Source organism: Zonotrichia leucophrys, chromosome 4A (assembly GCF_028769735.1).
Source record: "Zonotrichia leucophrys gambelii isolate GWCS_2022_RI chromosome 4A, RI_Zleu_2.0, whole genome shotgun sequence".
NCBI classification, from domain to species: Eukaryota; Metazoa; Chordata; class Aves; order Passeriformes; family Passerellidae; genus Zonotrichia; species Zonotrichia leucophrys.
In genome coordinates this window covers 12,617,489-12,635,677 of record NC_088174.1, presented here as the reverse complement: position 1 = coordinate 12,635,677, position 18,189 = coordinate 12,617,489, and the positions used below count along the sequence as shown (strand labels likewise).

The window sequence follows — 18,189 nt, the reverse complement described above, 5'->3', positions numbered from 1 at the left end:
CACCCCTCCTTAGTAAAACTTTTGCGCACATAGGAAACAAAGGCATCGGCATTTGCTTGTCAGAGCTAATAAAGTTTGCTTGGATCTTAATTTTTCTGCTTGATTTCACAAAGTAATTGAAACTTCCTTTTTGCTGCAAGCCCTTTTTCCCCCTTCTTTTCCCTCTTTTTTGAAAATATTCTTAAAAGAACATCTTTTGGTCAGTGAGTTGATGGAATTTTGCTCAGGAGGCAGGCGCAGTTTGAGCATACTTTGCAACTGGTCAGTCAAAGCTTATAGGACAAATTACTTGTGTCTGCAAGTCATTCCTCCAAGTTGAAAACCACCTAGACCAAATAAACCTTGAACTACAGGTTTTATAAGAGCTTTTGAGCGTGTAAGTGAGGCTTTTCTAATCGCAGTGATCTGATAAAACCTTAAAAACCAGGGTTCCCATAAAGAAAATAGTTCCACTTGAGGTGATAAAAGCCACATCTGGTAAGCTTTGCTCGCTACCTCCTGATGACCTGTGAAACAGCAAATACTGCAGAGGAACAGTCGCCAAACTACGGGAGCCATACCTTTATGTGGAGGGGATGCACCAAAAAAAAGCTGATTTGGGAGCAAAACCACCAGCCTTTGAAGAAGGAACCTCTTCTGGCTCATCCTCTAGCTCGCATTTGATATTCCAGGATTTGATATTCCACGGTGCCTTGCTGCTTGCCTCCCGGCTGGCACGGCACAGGGAGATTCAGAGGTTAGGATAAGGAGGGGCCTGTGTAATTGAAAGCAAACAAACAGCTAAGACAAAGAAAGAAACATGAAACAGCAAACCCAAAGCCACAAATAGAAAACAGACTTTCCAGATTGATTAGTTCAAATTTGTTTATTTGAAGTCCCAAAAGTTCGCGTTGTCACTCTTTTGAGGTGTCTCTCCAATTTGGCAATATGTTGACCATGTGTTTGCAGATCAGTTTTTCACAAGAAAGACCCTGGTTTTTGGTCTGTTGGTGTTGCCTTAAACTTTGAATTGAAAGGAGGGTTGCAAGCTCCAAAGACTGATTTGTAATTGTGACATTCAGGTACTGCTTTTGAGATAATTACATTCTGTTAAACTTTTGCTTCATGGAGAATTTTGCTTAGGCACTTAGTGGTAAGATATGCTGCTGATTTCCCAGATTTAGGAAGACTGATGCACTTAGTGGCTTCGGAAAGCAATAAAGACCTGGAAAAGTCTGGGTTTACTTTTGTTTTTCAGAGTGTTTTGGACAGAGAGGTGCGTCCTATCTTCAGTAACAGATCAACAGTGTAGCTGTAACATATATATACACATATATATATATATATATATATATATTTTTTTTTTTTTTTTTAATGGATTTGGCTTAAACACCGTCAAGTCCCCAGACAGAGGAATTACAGCTCCGGCCTATTAACTGTTGGCCATTAATGAGTCAGGTCTAAATGCCTTGATTGTGCCTGAGATTTGTAAGCTGGATCTTTGCATAACATTAGCATGGCAGGAATGCCTCCCAAGGACAAACAAGAACTTCCCAGGCCTTCCCCTGCCTCTCCAGGAAGGAATAAGTACATTTTGGGTTGTACTGATACCATCTCGTGCCTTGGTGCTATCAAAGGGGGTGGAAGCTCCCCGCTGCTCTGGTAGCCTGGCTCTGATGTTCTTCCACATCCAGGCACATTGCTTATCTTTAACCAAGGCTTGGATAAACTTCCAAAATAAATGACTGTAGTAGTCCAACTCGGTCTGCTTTGGCGTAGCTTTTCTGGAGTGACTCAAACGTTATAAATATGAAAGTAGCTCGACTTCAAACGCCGCTTTTGGACCGGGTTTTCAGAGCTGCCTCCTAAAGCAGCAAAGGGGAACCTTTCCTTGAAGAAAATCTTTGTTTTTTTCTCCTTTTTAAACCCTCTCCATGCCCGCTTCTCTTTTCATCCGCACCCTTTGTTCACGTCTGCCTTCCTGATTAAGAACTAATCAGCGAAGATAGATTAGTCCGGAGCGGAGCGGCCCTCGGGAGCCGCCGAGCCCCGGCGGGTCAGGAGCCGGGAGGCACCGCGGGGTCACCGGCACCGCCGCGGAAGAGGCCGGGGGAGGCCGCCCGGGCCGCGCTCCAGTGCACGGAGGAATGCGGTAACAGGATTTAAAGGAAACGTACAGAACTAACGAGGATTAAGGCTAATTGTCCTGCGAGGGGCGGCAGGATGTGGCCGTGCGGGGAGCGGCTCTGTTCTGTGAGGGGGGAAGGCTGGGAGTTAGGAGGGCTCAGGTAGGGTTGTGGTTGGTTTAAGTTGCTGCGTGGAGGAACTGCAAAATAAAAAAGTTGCGTTCGCCCTTAAAGACTTCAAGGCTGTTGGAGAAAGTATTTCTGCAGTTGGTGAGAAGCATCCTCGCTGTTTTTGCAGGCTTTGCTCAGCTCTTGCTCTGCACGGAGCTGATGTCCCCCGAGTGTCCCCGGGGGCTGGCAGGAGGCTACTGCTGAAGGACTCTGTGCTATGGGTTTGTTTTGAATGCTGTTGAAGGTGTTTAGAGGACTCTGCCTCCCCTCCTAGGTCAGGCTGGTTATCAGGTCTTGCAGAAAGGCCACGGGTATCTCCGAGCTTGAATAAGGGGGGATTTAAGAAGCAAAAGCCCTCAGGCTTGGTCCTTAGCAAGCCACAGCGTGTGAAATGCTGTCTGGAGCCAACCATCCATCATCAAGTAGTACTAGAGGGCAGCCAGACCAAAAGGAGTTATTCACATTGTATTTCTGTGCTTTAGGGAAGATCTGTCCCTGCCTGGAAGAAAGTGAAGTTTGCATGTGTCCCAGCCAGAGGATGGAGAGATGATGCCCTTCAATGCTGCAGGACCCTCTGGGCAAACCCCTGCTTATCTGCCTTGTGCCAAGGGAGGGGATCAGAGTGGGGTCTGGGGGCACCAGGGGCCTGTGATTCTCAGCAGGTGTGGTTGGACAAGTTGCCCAAGCAAACTCGTTCTGTCTGGGGTTTTAACTGTTCCTGATTGAAGGAGTCCAAAGCTCAGTGTTCTGTCCTGTACAGAGGTGCCTTTGGTGACACTGGGGGTGTGCAGAGACAGGGGAGGTGCCTGATTTCCCAACTGTTAGATTACAGCTGGACTTTGCCACACCTGAATCCTTAAACCTTGTCATCTTTTTGTTTATACTTCCAGTTACTACTAGTCCTAAGTCCTGACTCCAAAAGCCCCAAGCAGGCAATACTCTTGCAAATGGAGAAAATAGGTTTTCCCTCCAAAGGGAGAAAAAATATCTGTCTCTGGGGTACACTGCCACCCTCAAAGCAGCCCTGCCACCTCCTCCTCGGCTGTCACACACACATGCTGCTTCAAGATATGCCTTCTTCCTGGCAGAAGCAGCAAACTTGAATTTTTAGTTGATGCCTCTTATCAGAGCTCTCCTTTTTCACTGGGTGGCCAGTGTTCTCTGCTTGCTTTAAAGCTGTGCTGCTGTTGGCCTTGTGTTTATTTTAGTGGGAGAACACTCCTGTGGAGATGGTCGCGTGCCAGGAAGGAAGGGATGTAAAACAGCATTGAGGTCCTGCTAGCAATGGTGACACATCCACCACGGGCAGCAGAGTTAGAATCCTGTGCTCACATCCTGAAAATGATGCAGAGCTGCTGGCACCCTCTGATCAGAGCAGGGCAAACCAGGCTGGCACATCTGGGGCTGTACTTCCCCAGTGCTCCTGAGTGCATGGTGTTAGAACCATCCCAAATCCTTGATTCAATTACACACTTCCAGGAGGAGCACTCTGTGCAGCAGCCTCCCTACATCTGTCACCAGACACAAAATAATACCCCATTTCCCAACATGAATTATTTTCCATTCCTGTTCAAAGGCTCATGTAACCAGGGTCAGCTTTCCTTTCTTCCCTCCTCAGAGCATTAGTAACTCTGCTGGGATCTCACACGTGAAAAGCACCAAAAGAGTGAGCACACCCCATGTTCCCTAACAGCTCCTCACCATGAAGGTCAACAGCCAGCACCACTCTCCATCCAGGCATGGGGCTCCATCTCTTTCAGAGTCACAGAAGGTCATGGTCCTGGATTCCACCATCACGGATTTTCATCCCCACCTGAACCTCTTTTCCCAACCACACAGGATTTTTTAAGCAAGATGTCTTCACCATGTAGTCAGCTCCCAAATCTGACTGGTAGGGTTATGGAGGTACCACAGTTTAGCACCATGTGCCAGCATGCACCATATTTAACATCCCACCCAATTAGCAACCGTTTTATATCAATGGTTTATTTGCCTTATTAATGTTAAAGCCACTTGTTTCCCCTGCACTTCCACTTAGGTTATTAATCAATGTGCATTTCAATTTTTTGCTGATTACTCTAATGGCACAAAAAAATTCCCCAGACTCACAGAGAAAGCTTATAATAGTGAAATGATTTTTTTTTTTTGCAAACTTGTCAAGCAGTCAAAATACACTCTTTGATACCCAAACCAAAGCCCTTTCACCTACGCTTAACAACAGTGAACTATTTTCAGTTGAGCTTTACTGCATCTGTTAACTCAGCTGCTAATCCATCTTGCAGGCACAGGAATGGCAGTGCACACAATACCTCAGTGACATACCTCCCTTCAACACAACAAATAATCCTAATTATTTCCATAGCGCGTACCTACAGTTACTTAAAATATCGTATACAACCGAGGTCTGTCTGGCTTCTATTTTTCCATTTTGCTTTGTTGACAGCTTTGGGTTCCCAAATTTACTGCCAAGAGGGTCAGGGAGTGCAGAGAACAAGAGAGATTTATATCCATTTGTGTACATTAAGCCAAATGCACATTAAGAAACTTAATTTTCTACTGGAAAGAGCAACTTAGGACACAAAGAGCGCTCTTGCACCACCCACCCAGGTCCAAATAACCACTGCAAAGCTCATCCTGGACCTGATGACAGAGGCAGTCCCTGAAGGACCAAGTCTGGGTAAATGCTGTCTGCTGAGGTCAACCAGAGTGATTTTGGAACATCCCCCCTGGGCAGGGATAGACCAGGAGAGCTGTTCCCACACTCCTAACCCGGCTCTTCAGCTCCAAACAAAACACAAAGATCTGTCTCTGCTCTCCACAGCAGCCCAGAGAAGCATCATTGGCCAGCTGGGATCCCCTCCTGCCCAGCTCTCCAATTGAGGCTGGGGCCGTGGGAGAGGTTCAGGTGGTCCCCAAGGGCCAAACCCAAAAACTCTACAGCACACCTGGGCTGGGGACTCTGCCCTTTGCAGGTGATGTCTGAGCAAGGAGGATGCAGGATCTTGCCTTCAGTGAGGTTTAAAGAGTTCATTAGAAGCTAAAACCCAGCTCACCTGAGGAAAAATACCATCACTACTCCGTTTCCACAGCACAGCCAACAATTTCCTACCCAACAGGGTGGCCCAATACTGCAAAGTTTTACACCCTGGAAAAATATGCCATGATAGAGCCTGCTTTCATTCCAACAAACAGGATATTGAGTCAATTAGTGGCATACCAAACACTAACCAGACAGATGAAGATAATACATTTCTGCAAACATCAAAAGAGAGAGAAACCACACAAAGACCTGAATATACAAATAAGGCGAGGGGGGAAAAAAGAATATTAAAATATTACATAATTAAACTTGTTATTTAAGCAAATCTGAAAAGGAAATAACTCTGGCTAACTGGAGGATTCTTCCTGGCTCTAGCTAAGACAGAAACCTTCAATGCAAACCAAGAGTTGTTACTTAATTACTTAATTAAAAAAAACAAAACCAAAAAACCCTCCATGGTATCTCTGAGAGAGAACTTAGGAAATGCAAATTCTCTATATTATCACTAAATTCTTTAGGCATGAAATAGTTCTCATAACATACCTGCCTACACACACTAAGTGAGTGGTGTTATATGAGGGACAAGGTATACTGAAAATTATTGTTCTTTCTTTCTCACTTCTGTGGTGGGGAGATTGGATACAGATAATAGATCAACCCACCTCCAGGATGACTGAGCCCCTCTACCATTTACCAAGGAGCATGTAAAAAGCCCAATACCTGCAGTCAGTAACTCTTACTTTTTCCTAAGGGTAAAAGTCACAGGAAAAAGAAGTTGCATACAGCCAGCAGACTTCAAAATTCAACAGAGATTGGTCAGCAGATTATACTGGGATAATCCAAAAAACCTTACCAAGTATAATGCCATGCAATTAAAGGGGGGAAAAGGGGTGGTGAGAAGAGAATCCATTTGGAACAGCAAATACACAGAATTACTGAAGTCTCAGGCGCAAGGAACAGCAAACAGAAGAGATCTGGCTGGGAGACAGTCACTTTCCTTGTGAGACTTTTTTTTTCCTCAAATCCCCCACAAAGAAGGCAAAACAAAGCCAAAAAACCCGCTTGTTTGTATTTATTTTTCCCCTGAAGCTTTCAGGTATTTGCAGAAAAAGCCCCAAAAAACCAGCCTCTTACCAAAACTGATTCCATCACAACCAATGCCATTTAAATTGGAATATTTTTCCTTCTAAACATTTTCTCCCTCTACTTTTGGCTCATCTCCCTCTGCATGCCCCAGACCCTCCACCAAGCACCTCCAGGGATGTTCACACCGGTGCTGGGTGGCACTACACGTGGGCAGGCAGGAAAAAAGCAGGAATATGCCACTGGCAACCACTTTTCCAGTAATTTTTTTCCTTTTCAAACACAGCTGATTCCAGTGTCAGTGCACAAAACCACATTTCAGAGCCACACAGTAGGCTCTTGTGAGATGCACCCAGGCTCACCTGTTTGTGCCAGCAGACTGGTCATCCACTGGCAAGTCCCAGATCTGGCAGAGGGTGACCCTGGTGGTTCTGAGGATCATCCTTTATGTGGAAAAACACCCCTAAAACTTACAGAAGCAACTGAGGGATGTAAGACATCCATGGTTTTGTGGAGGCACTCGGAGAGACCGATCTCCTCAGCCAAGAGCTGCTGGTGGCACATTTCAAGGCAAGCAGCACTGTCCCAAGGCACTGGGACTGTGGCTGTGTGGCTGAACATCCATCCATCCATCCATCCATCCATCCATCCATCCATCCATCCATCCATCCATCCATCCATCCATCCATCCATCCATCCATCCATCCATCCCCCTTTCCAATGTTATCAGCTATTCGGGGCTCAACAGAAGTGAAGCTTCCCTGCTTGCACAAGCCAAACCAGGACACAAAGCAGAGCTACCATTTCCATGAGTTCCTCAGCAGTAAGAGCACTAAAGGCTTGCGAACTGGCAGCTGTGACCCAAGCAAAAGTTTTTTTGAAAAACCCCAAAACCTAAAGATGTTTTTAATTCCTCAAATAAGAAACAAAGCTCGTGGAATTCAGCCACAATTTCCTGTTTTCGACTTAAAATAAAATTTAAAAAAATATCCCAGGCTTTATACAAACAATAACATAATCTATAAATTGGAACACAAGAGACATGTTAATTAACTTCCAGAGAGATTAATTCCCTATTGCAGGATCCAAAAATAGGCACTGCGGAACCTGCTGCAATTCTGAGCCCAGCTTTACACAGAAGAGAAGGGGGAAAAAGAAAACAAGAAAGAAACAAACAAACCCAAACAAAAACACAAGACTAACTGCAAACAACTATATTAAAGGGCAGTGTATGAATAAATACACAAATATCTGGGAAGCAGCAGAGCGATGTTTTCCACTTGTAAGGACACGCTCCTTCACCCTGCCTTGAGTAGTTTTGGGCAGGGAGAAGAGTAAGCTGGGTGCAGGGGCTCAGCAGAGAGCCAGGACCAGCCAGGGCCACCCAAAAGTCTAAAATGGCATGGACAGGAGGACTGCTTTTACTCCCCTTGCTTTGACAGCAAAAGCCATGTGAGTTCCTTGTCCCACACAGCTGCCAATGGCAGGGATCTCTTTCCTACAGCACAGGCAGCCTGGACTTTGGAGCAGAGCACCAACGCCTTATCTCCTTCCTCCTGGTGCCCTGCATGCCACCAGCCACCCACACCACAGCACCCACGGAGCCCAGGGGTCCCACTCAGGGAGGGAGCAAAATGAGCCCAAGCTCTGCTCTATTGTATTTGCTGGAGTCCCAATGAAGGCAGGAATGATGCATCTGACTCCATGTTCTCACAAGGCTAATTTTTTATTTTATGATACTATATTATATTAAAGAACACTATACTATACTATACTAAAGAATACAGAATACTTCCTCAATGCTAAAAAGATAATAATGGAAATTTGTTACTCTTTTCAGAGTCTCAACACAGCTTGGCCCTAATTGGCTAAAGAATCAAAACAACTCACACCAGAATCCAATGAAACAATCACCTGTGGGTAAACAATCTCTAAACACATTCCACATGAGCAAAACAGGAGAAGCAAATGAGATAATAATTGTTTCCCTTTTCTCTGAGGCTTCTCAGCTTCCCAGGAGAAAAATCCTGGGCAAAGAGATTTTTCCAGAGAATGTGAATGCTGCACAGCACCAAGGAGAAACACACAGCTGAGTGTAATTTCACTTGGAAATATTTAAATGCCAAGACTGTATTTTGATGGTGCTCTTCATTAGCAGGTATCTAACAACAGTGTGAGCAGTGATTATGCTGGGGCTGTGCTGGTATCCTGCAGGGATTATGGCAGCACCAGTGAACATGGACAGGAGCTCATGGTCTATTCCCAGAGGTGCTGAGCATCCCCAGATCATTTTGTAGCCAGGAAAGCTGGGCATTTTTGGTATTTTGGGTAAGTTGAAGGTGATTGGATTGAGTGGACAGTTCAGTAGCTGTGTCTGTCTCGGTGACTCTGCCAGAGTCAATCACAAGCTCATGCTTTTCTTTCTTCTTCTTGCCCCTTGCTAATGTGGGGCTGGAGCAGTGGAGCTGTGCTCAGGGGTGATGCTAGTGTTTCTTGTCATCTTTGTTGGGGGTTTTGTAAAGCCTTGGTAGCATGTCAATTATATCTGATGGGTGGAGGCCTAATATTCTGTGATAATTAGAAGGCAAGTCTAGTGTGAAATTGGATTAGGGTCCGGCATTACAGTCTGGGATGCCTTTGGTAGTTGGTTCAGAGGAAGTCATAAAACTCCTTTAAAGATGACACAGGCCCATGTGTGCTGGAGGAGGGGGGCAGAGCACAAGGGTGAAGTGCTGGCCCAGCTCTCAGCTCCTCAGCAGTGTTTGCCTCCTGCTCCTCCACCACCCAACCTTACCCCAGCCTGATTTCTCACATGGGAGCAAAGTCCAGCAGTAACGTCTCAGACCATAAACCACTCCTGGCGTGTTTGCTGAGCTCCAGTGAGGGGCTGGGCTGTGTGGGGAGCCTTTTAAAGAAATATCCACTCCTCACCTCCCAGTAAACTGCTCCTGAAGCTTTAGCTAGTTTTGCAGTTAGCTTAAGTACGAATTTGGTTGAAGTGAGGAGAAGCAGTCTGGGAAGGCATGCTAGACACCCAGAAACAGCATTTTGAAAAGGTCTTGGAAAATTGTTTGGTAAAGAGAGCTGCTTTTCAATATCATGTAGCCCCTGAGTTTGCACTGCTCACTTACTCATTTGATGAAAGCTTGTTTTTCAACACATTGCAAATAGTTACTTGATTTGGAAGAAATTCTGTGTGCCTGGAGTCTGCTAAATGCAGTGTTTCTGTAATGGCTTATATCATAAGTTTGCAAGATTACATTTCTGAGTGCATTTGCTTGGATGTGCAGATGGTAATGTCATGTACCATCACATTTGTCTTTAAACAACCACCTCTGTTACCCAGAGGTGCGCTGTTAACCAGCCAAGGAGCAAGTATCTTCCATAATTTTTGATTCCTCATTTCTCTCTGTGTGCTCATATGTATCATAAGGAAAATAAGGGAAAGTCTTGCTGCAATAGGCCATGAGAAAGATCTGCTGCAAATCCATGTCAAGCTGTGGTGATGGTGTGCATATGCAGTAGATATTTGGAGTCAGTCTCTGCTACTTGAGCTCTTTTTGCCACGCAGCCCCCGATGTGATGATTGCACACCCTGCCAAACAATTCAATAAAAAACCTAACTTGAAAGGAGCCTGTGGCAGAGTTATGTTTTTGCTGTGCTCACATGGTGATTAATTACAAAAGCTGCCAAGGTTTTCACACTCAACAGTAGATGAAGAGTTGCTTTGTATGGGCATTATTTGATGAGTTTTAACTTGGGAAATAATTATTGCTGAATGTGTCCTTGACAGTGAGTGCACACCATGGGCGTTCTCTACATAATATACATAAACATGAGATCTCTGCTAAGCATGCCTAAATACACATATTTGTCACTCATTTTCCTTAGAGGAGTTCACTGCCAGATTGACAAAGGGTTTTGGCTTTGATCTTGGCTCCAGGTTGGTGTTTATGTGTTCATAGCTGGTCCGTGCTCACATGGAGCTCTGCAGCCTTCATCCCCTCCATTCCCCTGGTTGTAGCACTGTGGTGTTTGAAAGCTGTTTGGTGATGTCTTGTATCAGGGTCTGTCTGCCTGGGATGAGTCCTGTGGATGGATCCTGAATGGATCAGCTCTGCTAGCAGATTTAAAAGGCCAGACATGAGATTTCTCACACACTGTGTGCCAGTGTTGTTTGGATGTGTTGTTTAGGGATGTGGTTGTGCTAAGGACAAACCTCTGTGTGGGAAAACTGGGGCCCCCAGTGACTTTCCAGTGGCATCTCCCGCTGTGGCATAAGAAAACTGCAAGAAAAGCAGCCCACAGACCTAAACTTTCTGTTTTTAAATGCTGGGTAGCAGAGTGCATCCTCCTATGATTAGCACTGAGTAGCCAGAGCTCTTCAGCTCCAGACAGAGCTAATTCTTGATCATGAGCCAAGACCACATAGTGCTGACATGACTGAGAAATATCTTCCATAATTAGATTGCTTGGTCATTCATTTTTGAATGTCTGAGTTACATTTTGGAGCATTATTTCTTAATGATCAACCAAATGGGATCTGTGCTAGCTTGATTTACTGTCAGTAGTGCTCTTTCTTGGCTTTGCACGTGTGTCCTGGGGAGACACAGTCAAATCTGGGAGAAAGGGGATTAGAGGAAATGATTTTGCTTTGTAACATTAGGTTAGATGGTAACTGTACTTCAATAATGTTAATAGATTTGAAATGAATATCTGTATTTGTGAAATACTGGGCCTTTTTTTATAATAAATAAATTGGAGAAGTTGTTAAAACCACTGTGTTAGGAATCAGAGGGCATCTGTGGACAGCTTCAGAAGTGTCCGTGAAGTGTGAGTAGGGAAAGAAATCCCACTATCAGTAGGTCTGAATTAGCTTTGCTGCTATTCATGGTTTATGTTGTGTCAGAGTCCTTAGTCCTGTATTGGAATTGGAGCAGAGATTCAAGGTGAAATAAAGCAGTGGTGCTTGGGCACTTTCTTGTTTTGATGCTTGCTGGTAAGGTGGGCTCAGAGAGGAGTTCCCAGGCATGTTCTAGAATGGATTTAGTGGGCAGGATCTGAAAATCTGGGTGCACCCCTTCCTCTGTTTAAAATTACTTATGAAGCTACCTGGAGATGCCTCTCTTGGAGCTGCTGGAGGTACTCCTCTGAGATAGAAAGAGTAGTCTGGGGAAAAAGATAGATCTGTAAGGAGTCAGTGACATTTTCCTGTGTTTTCCAAAAGCTGTGCTTGAGCAGCACTGCTTCCCGTAGCAGACTTTGAGCTTTCCGTAATTGAAGAGCAGTGGATGGTCTTGTGCAATAAATTAGCTGTGTCAGAATTATCTGCTGGTCAAGGTCTCCCTGAAATGCCACAGAAAGCAAACAAACCCTGTAGTGCAACAGGGAAATAGATTTTAGGAAGAGAGGTTCTTAGGAACTATATATATAGAGAGAGAGATAAAAATATTTGTGTCGCTTTTTAAGATGGCTCTGAAGTGTCTGTAAGGAGAGACACTGACCTTTCTGGCTGGGAAATCATGCACAAAAGTTCACTACCTGGGCAAAAGGCATTGTTGAGAAATCTTGCACAAGGCAGGCAGAGCATCAGCCTGTTGTGTTAACCATGGGCAGGCTCTGAACTGTCCTAAACCTGCTTTTGTTTCTCTAAACCCAGTTTTGATGTGCTGGCAGGTAGGATGGATGTCTCTTCCGTAAATGTGTGGTGCACTGCCTGTCAGAAGATGTTATTTTCTGCATGGGGGCTGACAAGTCCTTTGCAGCTCTGACAGGAGTCTCTGAACCTCCACCGTGGTTGGAGGTCCTTGGTGACTCCCAGGGTGGGAGCAGGCAGGGAAGAGCTTTCCCTTCTCCATCTGTTTGCTCAGAATGAAGGATAAGGTCTGGCAGCAGGGTGTGAAACGGGAGAGAAGGCAGCAGCTTACATGTTAGCTGTGGCTTTTAAAATACCATCTTACTTGGAAACATGAGTTTCTCATCGTGACTGCTTGTTTTGATCATATCTTCTATGTTGACAAAGATTTGCACAATTTGCCCAAGTTTGAACCATTTCAGCATCAGCCCACCTGCTTTGTGTTGGTGCAGTGGTGTGGGGCCTGTCAGAGGGCTGGAGCTGAGGACTGCTGTGCCAAGGGTTTATCTTGGCCCACAAAACTTGATTATGGGATTTTATGGGTGGTGCTGGAAGGGGATAGCTTCATCCCACACTGCTGCAAGGCATCAAAAAGCAAATTATATGGGTCCAGATCCAATGTCCAGATTGTCTGAGAGATTTTGAAATGGAGCTGTTGCAGATACTGAAACACTTGGTGAGGATCCCTCTGACCAAGTCAGCCAGATGAGTGATGACCAGATGACTCTTAGGAAAGAATTATCTTAAGGAAAAAAAATCTGTTTGAAGTCTCCAAAAACAAACCCCCTATTTCCTCCAGGATGATGACAGAAAACTGCAGAATTAGGAGCCAGGAAATATGAAGCGTTTCCATGAGCCATTGCATAAAGCAAGTATAATTTAGTGTCAGTGACAACTGTGCTTCTGAGAGAGACTGCTTCTCCTCTGATAATTGGACTGGGGAGGGGTGAAGAAAAAGGCACTTGTCTGGACAAAAAGGGCCATTGCCACTGATGTTGTATGTTAACTAATGAACTGGAAGTATTTAAAATACTCAGCAAAAACTTCATGCAAGTTACCACATACAATATATCCATATACAGGTCAATTTTCTGATTCTTCAAATTATACTGTACAGAATGAATATTTCTTTATTCTGTTTATTAGCTGAATAAGTAAGAGGACACTTTTTAATGTTCTCTCAGAAAAGCAAGGTTTTTACAAGTGTTGCTATAAAGTTTCTCTAAGTAATCAGGTTTTGATGTGCTTGGCCCCATGCTCGCAGCAGGGGAATCTCCTATGAAATAAATGGTGCTGCAAATCTTCACACACCCTGCCCCATGAGACCTCTTTTCTCTGGCACAGAGAGTCCTTTTAACTTGGGATATTTTCTTCTCTGCTTTTCAGGTGACCACTTGAAAGTCTGCTCACAAGGCTACACATGCTGCTCCCAAGAAATGGAGGAGAAGTACAGTCAGCAGAGTAAACACGACTTCAGAAACGCTGTTGTAGAGCTTAGCAATCACCTACAGAACATGTTTAGTTCCCGGTACAAGAAGTTTGATGGTAAGTGCAGAGACCTTGAACTTGCTCTCCTTGGGATAAAAATGTGAAAAATCTCCATCCTGTTGTTTCTGTGCAGTTCTTCTGCTCTGTCTCCCCCTTTGCTGGGAAAGTTCATGACTCGGCTCAGAGGGCAGAGCATGCCTTGTTTTGCAATCCTGTGAGAGAGAAGTATTTGCTGATTATGGCTGCTTGTTTCCCAAAGAGAGAGATCTTTCTTTCTGATTAATCTTTTGCAAAGCCATTTTGCTCTAATGTAAGATTGCAGTTGGTTTTGTTGGTACATCCCCGAGCGCACGTAATTGTAACGTGCACGTCTTGCAGCCCCGATCCACAACAATGCTGCTCTTTCCCAGCATGTTGTGAGCCCACAGGATTTGTATCCATCTCACTTTTAGCCTTTGGGGCTAAGCAGAGCAGCAGATAAACACAGTGGTTTTGTGTGGAGGCCGAGGGTTCAAGTGTGATGCAGGGTCAGAACCATAATGAACAAGTCTCGGCTGAGTTCCCATCGCTACAGTGATGCTAACTGCTGACAGATAAGCAAATGACTGGTCTTGGTGTTGCCCTTGGGTTCACATGTGTCCTGTCAGACTGGCTCTCCATAGGCATGCCTGGCTCATGGGAGCTGCAGGAAGAAGCTCCCTTTGGAGGTAGCACAGCCAGCACTGCCCACCTTGTAGCCAGGTGCTTTTCCTTTGAGAGCACCTCTGCAAACAGCCAAAGTCAATGCCTGGACACTGGGCACAGCACCTGGCTGAGGTCCCAGGGCATTTCTTGGTTTGCCTCTGAGCTCTTGGTTTGTTCCTGTGGGGCTTGGTAGGTGCCTCAGTGCTCCTACAAAGGAGCCCCCTCCTACAGTGCAGCCCCCATTACTTGGGCATCTAGGGAGGGGGAGCAGGATGTCAAGCTGCTGCTTGGGTTGTCCTTGTTGGCTGGGGGAGTGAGGTGACAGCCAGCTGCATATGGAAGTATCTGACAACTCAAGTGGACTGGGTTGGTCACATTGTTCTGCTTCTACATCACACTCTGTGGTAAAGGACATTTCCCCTATGCAGCTCCTCTGGACATTTGTTCCCTTGTTTGGTCATTGCTTCAATGTGAGTTTTCTATGAATATCCCAAAGTCTGTGCCTTGAACCTCATAGCAACCTCCTCTGCACTACTGTAGCAGGTAGCAGCCTCTTGCTTTCAAAAGGGGTTGGCACTAGGGTGAGAGAAAAAAATCCCTGGGTATGAAATTGCAGTGAGTCAAAGTAGAATTATGCAATCATCTTGATAGCATCTAAATCTGCTGGCTAAATATTTCCCTCTTAACCTCTGTTGTCTCTACCTGCTGGTACACCAAAGGGGTGATAGAGGGAGAACCAAAGTGTCTAGACTTGCAAGCTTATTAAATGCAGAACAAGACACTTAATGAAATCCAGCCCATAGATAAGCCTGTTCAAAGAGACCAGAGGAGCAGCATCTGCTTCACCTTAAATGAACGACGAGGCTTTTTGAAATGCTGCATTGGGAACAAAGAGCATGCACAGGTCACTGCATTAGCATCCCTGACTGGACCAGACATCCTGAGAGGTGCATCTGCCCCTCTGTGGGGGGAGGGATGGCTGCAGGGGGACATTAAGCCAAGCTGAGATGAATGATTGTCAGAGCACAAGGCTTCAAAATAGTTGAGCTTTGGAAGGGAGCCTGCACAAGCTTTTCTGTCTGTGCTCTGTGGTTCTCCTGTCAGCCACTCAGAGCATATTCTGTGCTGGTCTCGTTCTCACTTTAGCCTGGGAAGTCCTTGACTGGCAAGTCTGGAAGGGGATGGTGTTCAGCTGTTCCTGAAAGCTGGGTTTAGTGTGCCTGGCATGTCCCTCAAGGGTGTGTCTCTGCCTCATCTGAAACTAATGAAGGAGAATTGGCAACCTCCTCAGCCTGTCCCAAAGCCTAATGACTCTGTCTTTGAGTGCTAATATCAGAACTAAATCTTCATTTGCTGCAGACAAAGCTGATTTAGGGATTTTTTTAATCTTACCTGGGGTGGAAGTAGAGATGAACTGATTACCACCCTCCATCATTTACCTCTTGGGAGGCTTTTAATCATGACTGCCTCTCTCTTTCCAGCCCCGTCACCTGGAGGCTGAAGGCACACCTTCATCCTGGTTGCTGGAGCAGGTTGAGGAGTCTCCTCACTGAGGTCCTCAGGCTCTTCTGTAAAAGTGTTGGAGTTCCATGCCCTAGACTGCTGTGTTTTCTTTAAGAGCCTGCTGTTGAATGTTTGGCTGCTTGTTGGATGGCTTTTCCTTCCTTTGGTCTTGGTGCTTGGTCATCAGATCAGCTGTGGTCAGTTGTGTCTTACACATTTGAGTTCCTCTTGCCCAGCAATTTTTGATCTAATGTACCCAAACTACAGAGAGGAGAGGCAATCAAGACCTGTATATTTGTCCTGATCCTTAGGGATGAGACTGGAAAAGGACACCATCCCTTCCAGAGCTGCTCTTCTGCATGGACCCAAGCTCTGATTTTACTATTTGCAGCTCTTCAGGGGCTTCTCTATCACTTGTAGGGAAATCCATTCAAATGGAAATAAAACTGGCAAAAATGAGCTGTACGCCTTCCTTAGTTTAACATGAAATCCTCTGTGCTATGACTGTGGAGAGTGACTGAGTAGGCAGGGTGAGTTATTAGAGACCAAATTCACTTCAAGTGAGTGGACACTTCCCTTGTGGGGTGACACATCCCCAGGCTGCCATCGGCCACTCCAGGGTGCAGCCCAGACAGCAAACCCTGTCCTCCAGCCCTTTGGAAATCTTTGTTGTGGGTTCTCTGGCTGCTGATCTGCCAGCCTTGACATTCAGGTCTGGGAGGAGAGGCAAACCTGCCCTGCCTCCGTTATGTGCTTGACCTTTGCAGCAGTTGCTGCTGCAGAAGGACAGTCCAAGTGGCGGCACATCCTTTGGATGGAGGCTGGGATGCCCTGTGGCTTCTGGAGTGTTTGCTTCAGCTGTTGCTGGAGCACTCTGTGCTGTTGGAACTGTTGCCAGAATTGCTCTGATCTGACACCAAAGCCGTTCAGAAATGGATTATCTGCTCTTTAATCAGGAGCATGGAACAATCTGCTGATTATCCACCCCCAAAGGGCTGACCAGGAGTCATTTCAGCTCCCAGTGCATAAAGTGACAGCATCAGATCCTCCTGTGTGTATTTGGTTTGCAGGCACTGGGAGAACTTGTGAGCTCAGGAGTCCCCTATCTTATATATCCTGTCTAAATATTTGCTTACAGTACAGGTATGTATGCCCCTGGAGGTCTCTCCTGTTGTAATTTAAACCACCAGCCTGATGCCAGCCTTGCCGTAAGAGATGTATTTTCAGCAGCAGAGGAAATGCTTTTTTGTTAAAATAAAAAATACTTTGTGAGTTGTTGGATTCACCATTGCTAAATTATTTTAGAGGTGAAGATTTGCTGGTTAATCTTGGATATGTTTATGAGCTTCACTAAGAAATTAGTGGGTAAAGTTTTCTGGCCATGTAAGTGTCTCCGTCCATGACAATGACATTAATGGGAAAGCTGTAACTGTGCCATAGAATCAGCTATAGCAGTCAAGGATTTAAACACCCCCTCCTTATTTTTTTAAATAAAATCTCTTGTGCCTTGTCTTATCTTCACAACTTACTACCCTCCCCTTCACTCTCTTGGGGATTAATAACATTATTGGAATTAATGGTGACATTAAGACTGCACAGTTATATAAATGCTCAGTTCCATGTATTAAATTCGAACTTTCACCTCTTTTGCCCTTTGAGGCTGAAGTTTTCCACGCCAGGGTCTGTGCTAGCCAATATTGCTTTGGGGAAGCTGCTCAGCTGTTTTGAGGAATTGGAGCCAGGACAGGACATAGCCCATAACTCTTCTGCAGTGTTTCCGCTGTTCCGTTGCTTCCTAGATAAGATGTTCTTACTTTTCACTTTTTAAAGACACGTCCTGAATCTCTTGGAAGATATAACTGTTGTGCTAAGCCCTTTTCTGGGGGCAAAAAATAGAGGGGCTGCTGAGTCCCACAAGCTCCTTTTTTCTCCTGCCCCTGTATTTCGCAAGCACTTTTGGTGTTGCACTTAAACCAATATGTGTCCCTTTTCTTTTGTGCATTCCAGACTTAAGCAAGGCAGCAGACTTCTGGGGAAGTGTGTGAGGGGTCTGTCTCTGGGCTGGGCTGGCAGTAGGTTTGGTGTTCCCAATGCCCAGATGACAGAAGGAGTTGTATCAAATGGTACAGCCCACACCAGCATCTGGGAAGTGATTAAATGCCAAGAGTTCAATTTCTGATCCGATCTCTCTGGATTTTCCATTAGCATTTAAGATAAAACAAATACAGAAGTGTAAAAGGAAACCCTTTAGGGACAATAAGTGGAAAGAAACCAAATCCAAGAAGGAAGAGCTGGCCAGGGGTCCCCAAGTCCATGGTGCACACGACCCCTCTGCTGTAGAGGGAGAGGGCAGAGGGATTCCTGTTTGTGGGCTCCATGTTTGTATTGGGCAGGGTAGCTACAGGTACAAAGTGTGATCATGATGAGTATCTTTGAAACATTCCAGAGTGCCCCTGACCAAAGTGTGAGCCCTGTGTTA

At 45.4% G+C, this 18,189-nt stretch overlaps 1 protein-coding gene across 3 annotated transcripts in view; it reads left to right on the top strand.

The window, feature by feature from the left end:
• The window catches only part of GPC4 (glypican 4), a 66,237-nt gene that overhangs the window by 16,956 nt on the left and 31,092 nt on the right, over positions 1–18,189 (top strand). The window contains exons 1-2 of one of the 3 annotated variants that reach the window (XM_064712582.1): positions 8,363–8,727; positions 13,422–13,580. In XM_064712582.1, the coding sequence (XP_064568652.1) occupies positions 13,472–13,580 (109 nt within the window). In that variant the 5' untranslated portion in view covers positions 8,363–8,727; positions 13,422–13,471. Of the gene's footprint in view, positions 1–8,362; positions 8,728–13,421; positions 13,581–18,189 lie in introns of those variants that run through there. The other 2 variants (XM_064712583.1, XM_064712584.1) reach the window with 2 other exon arrangements.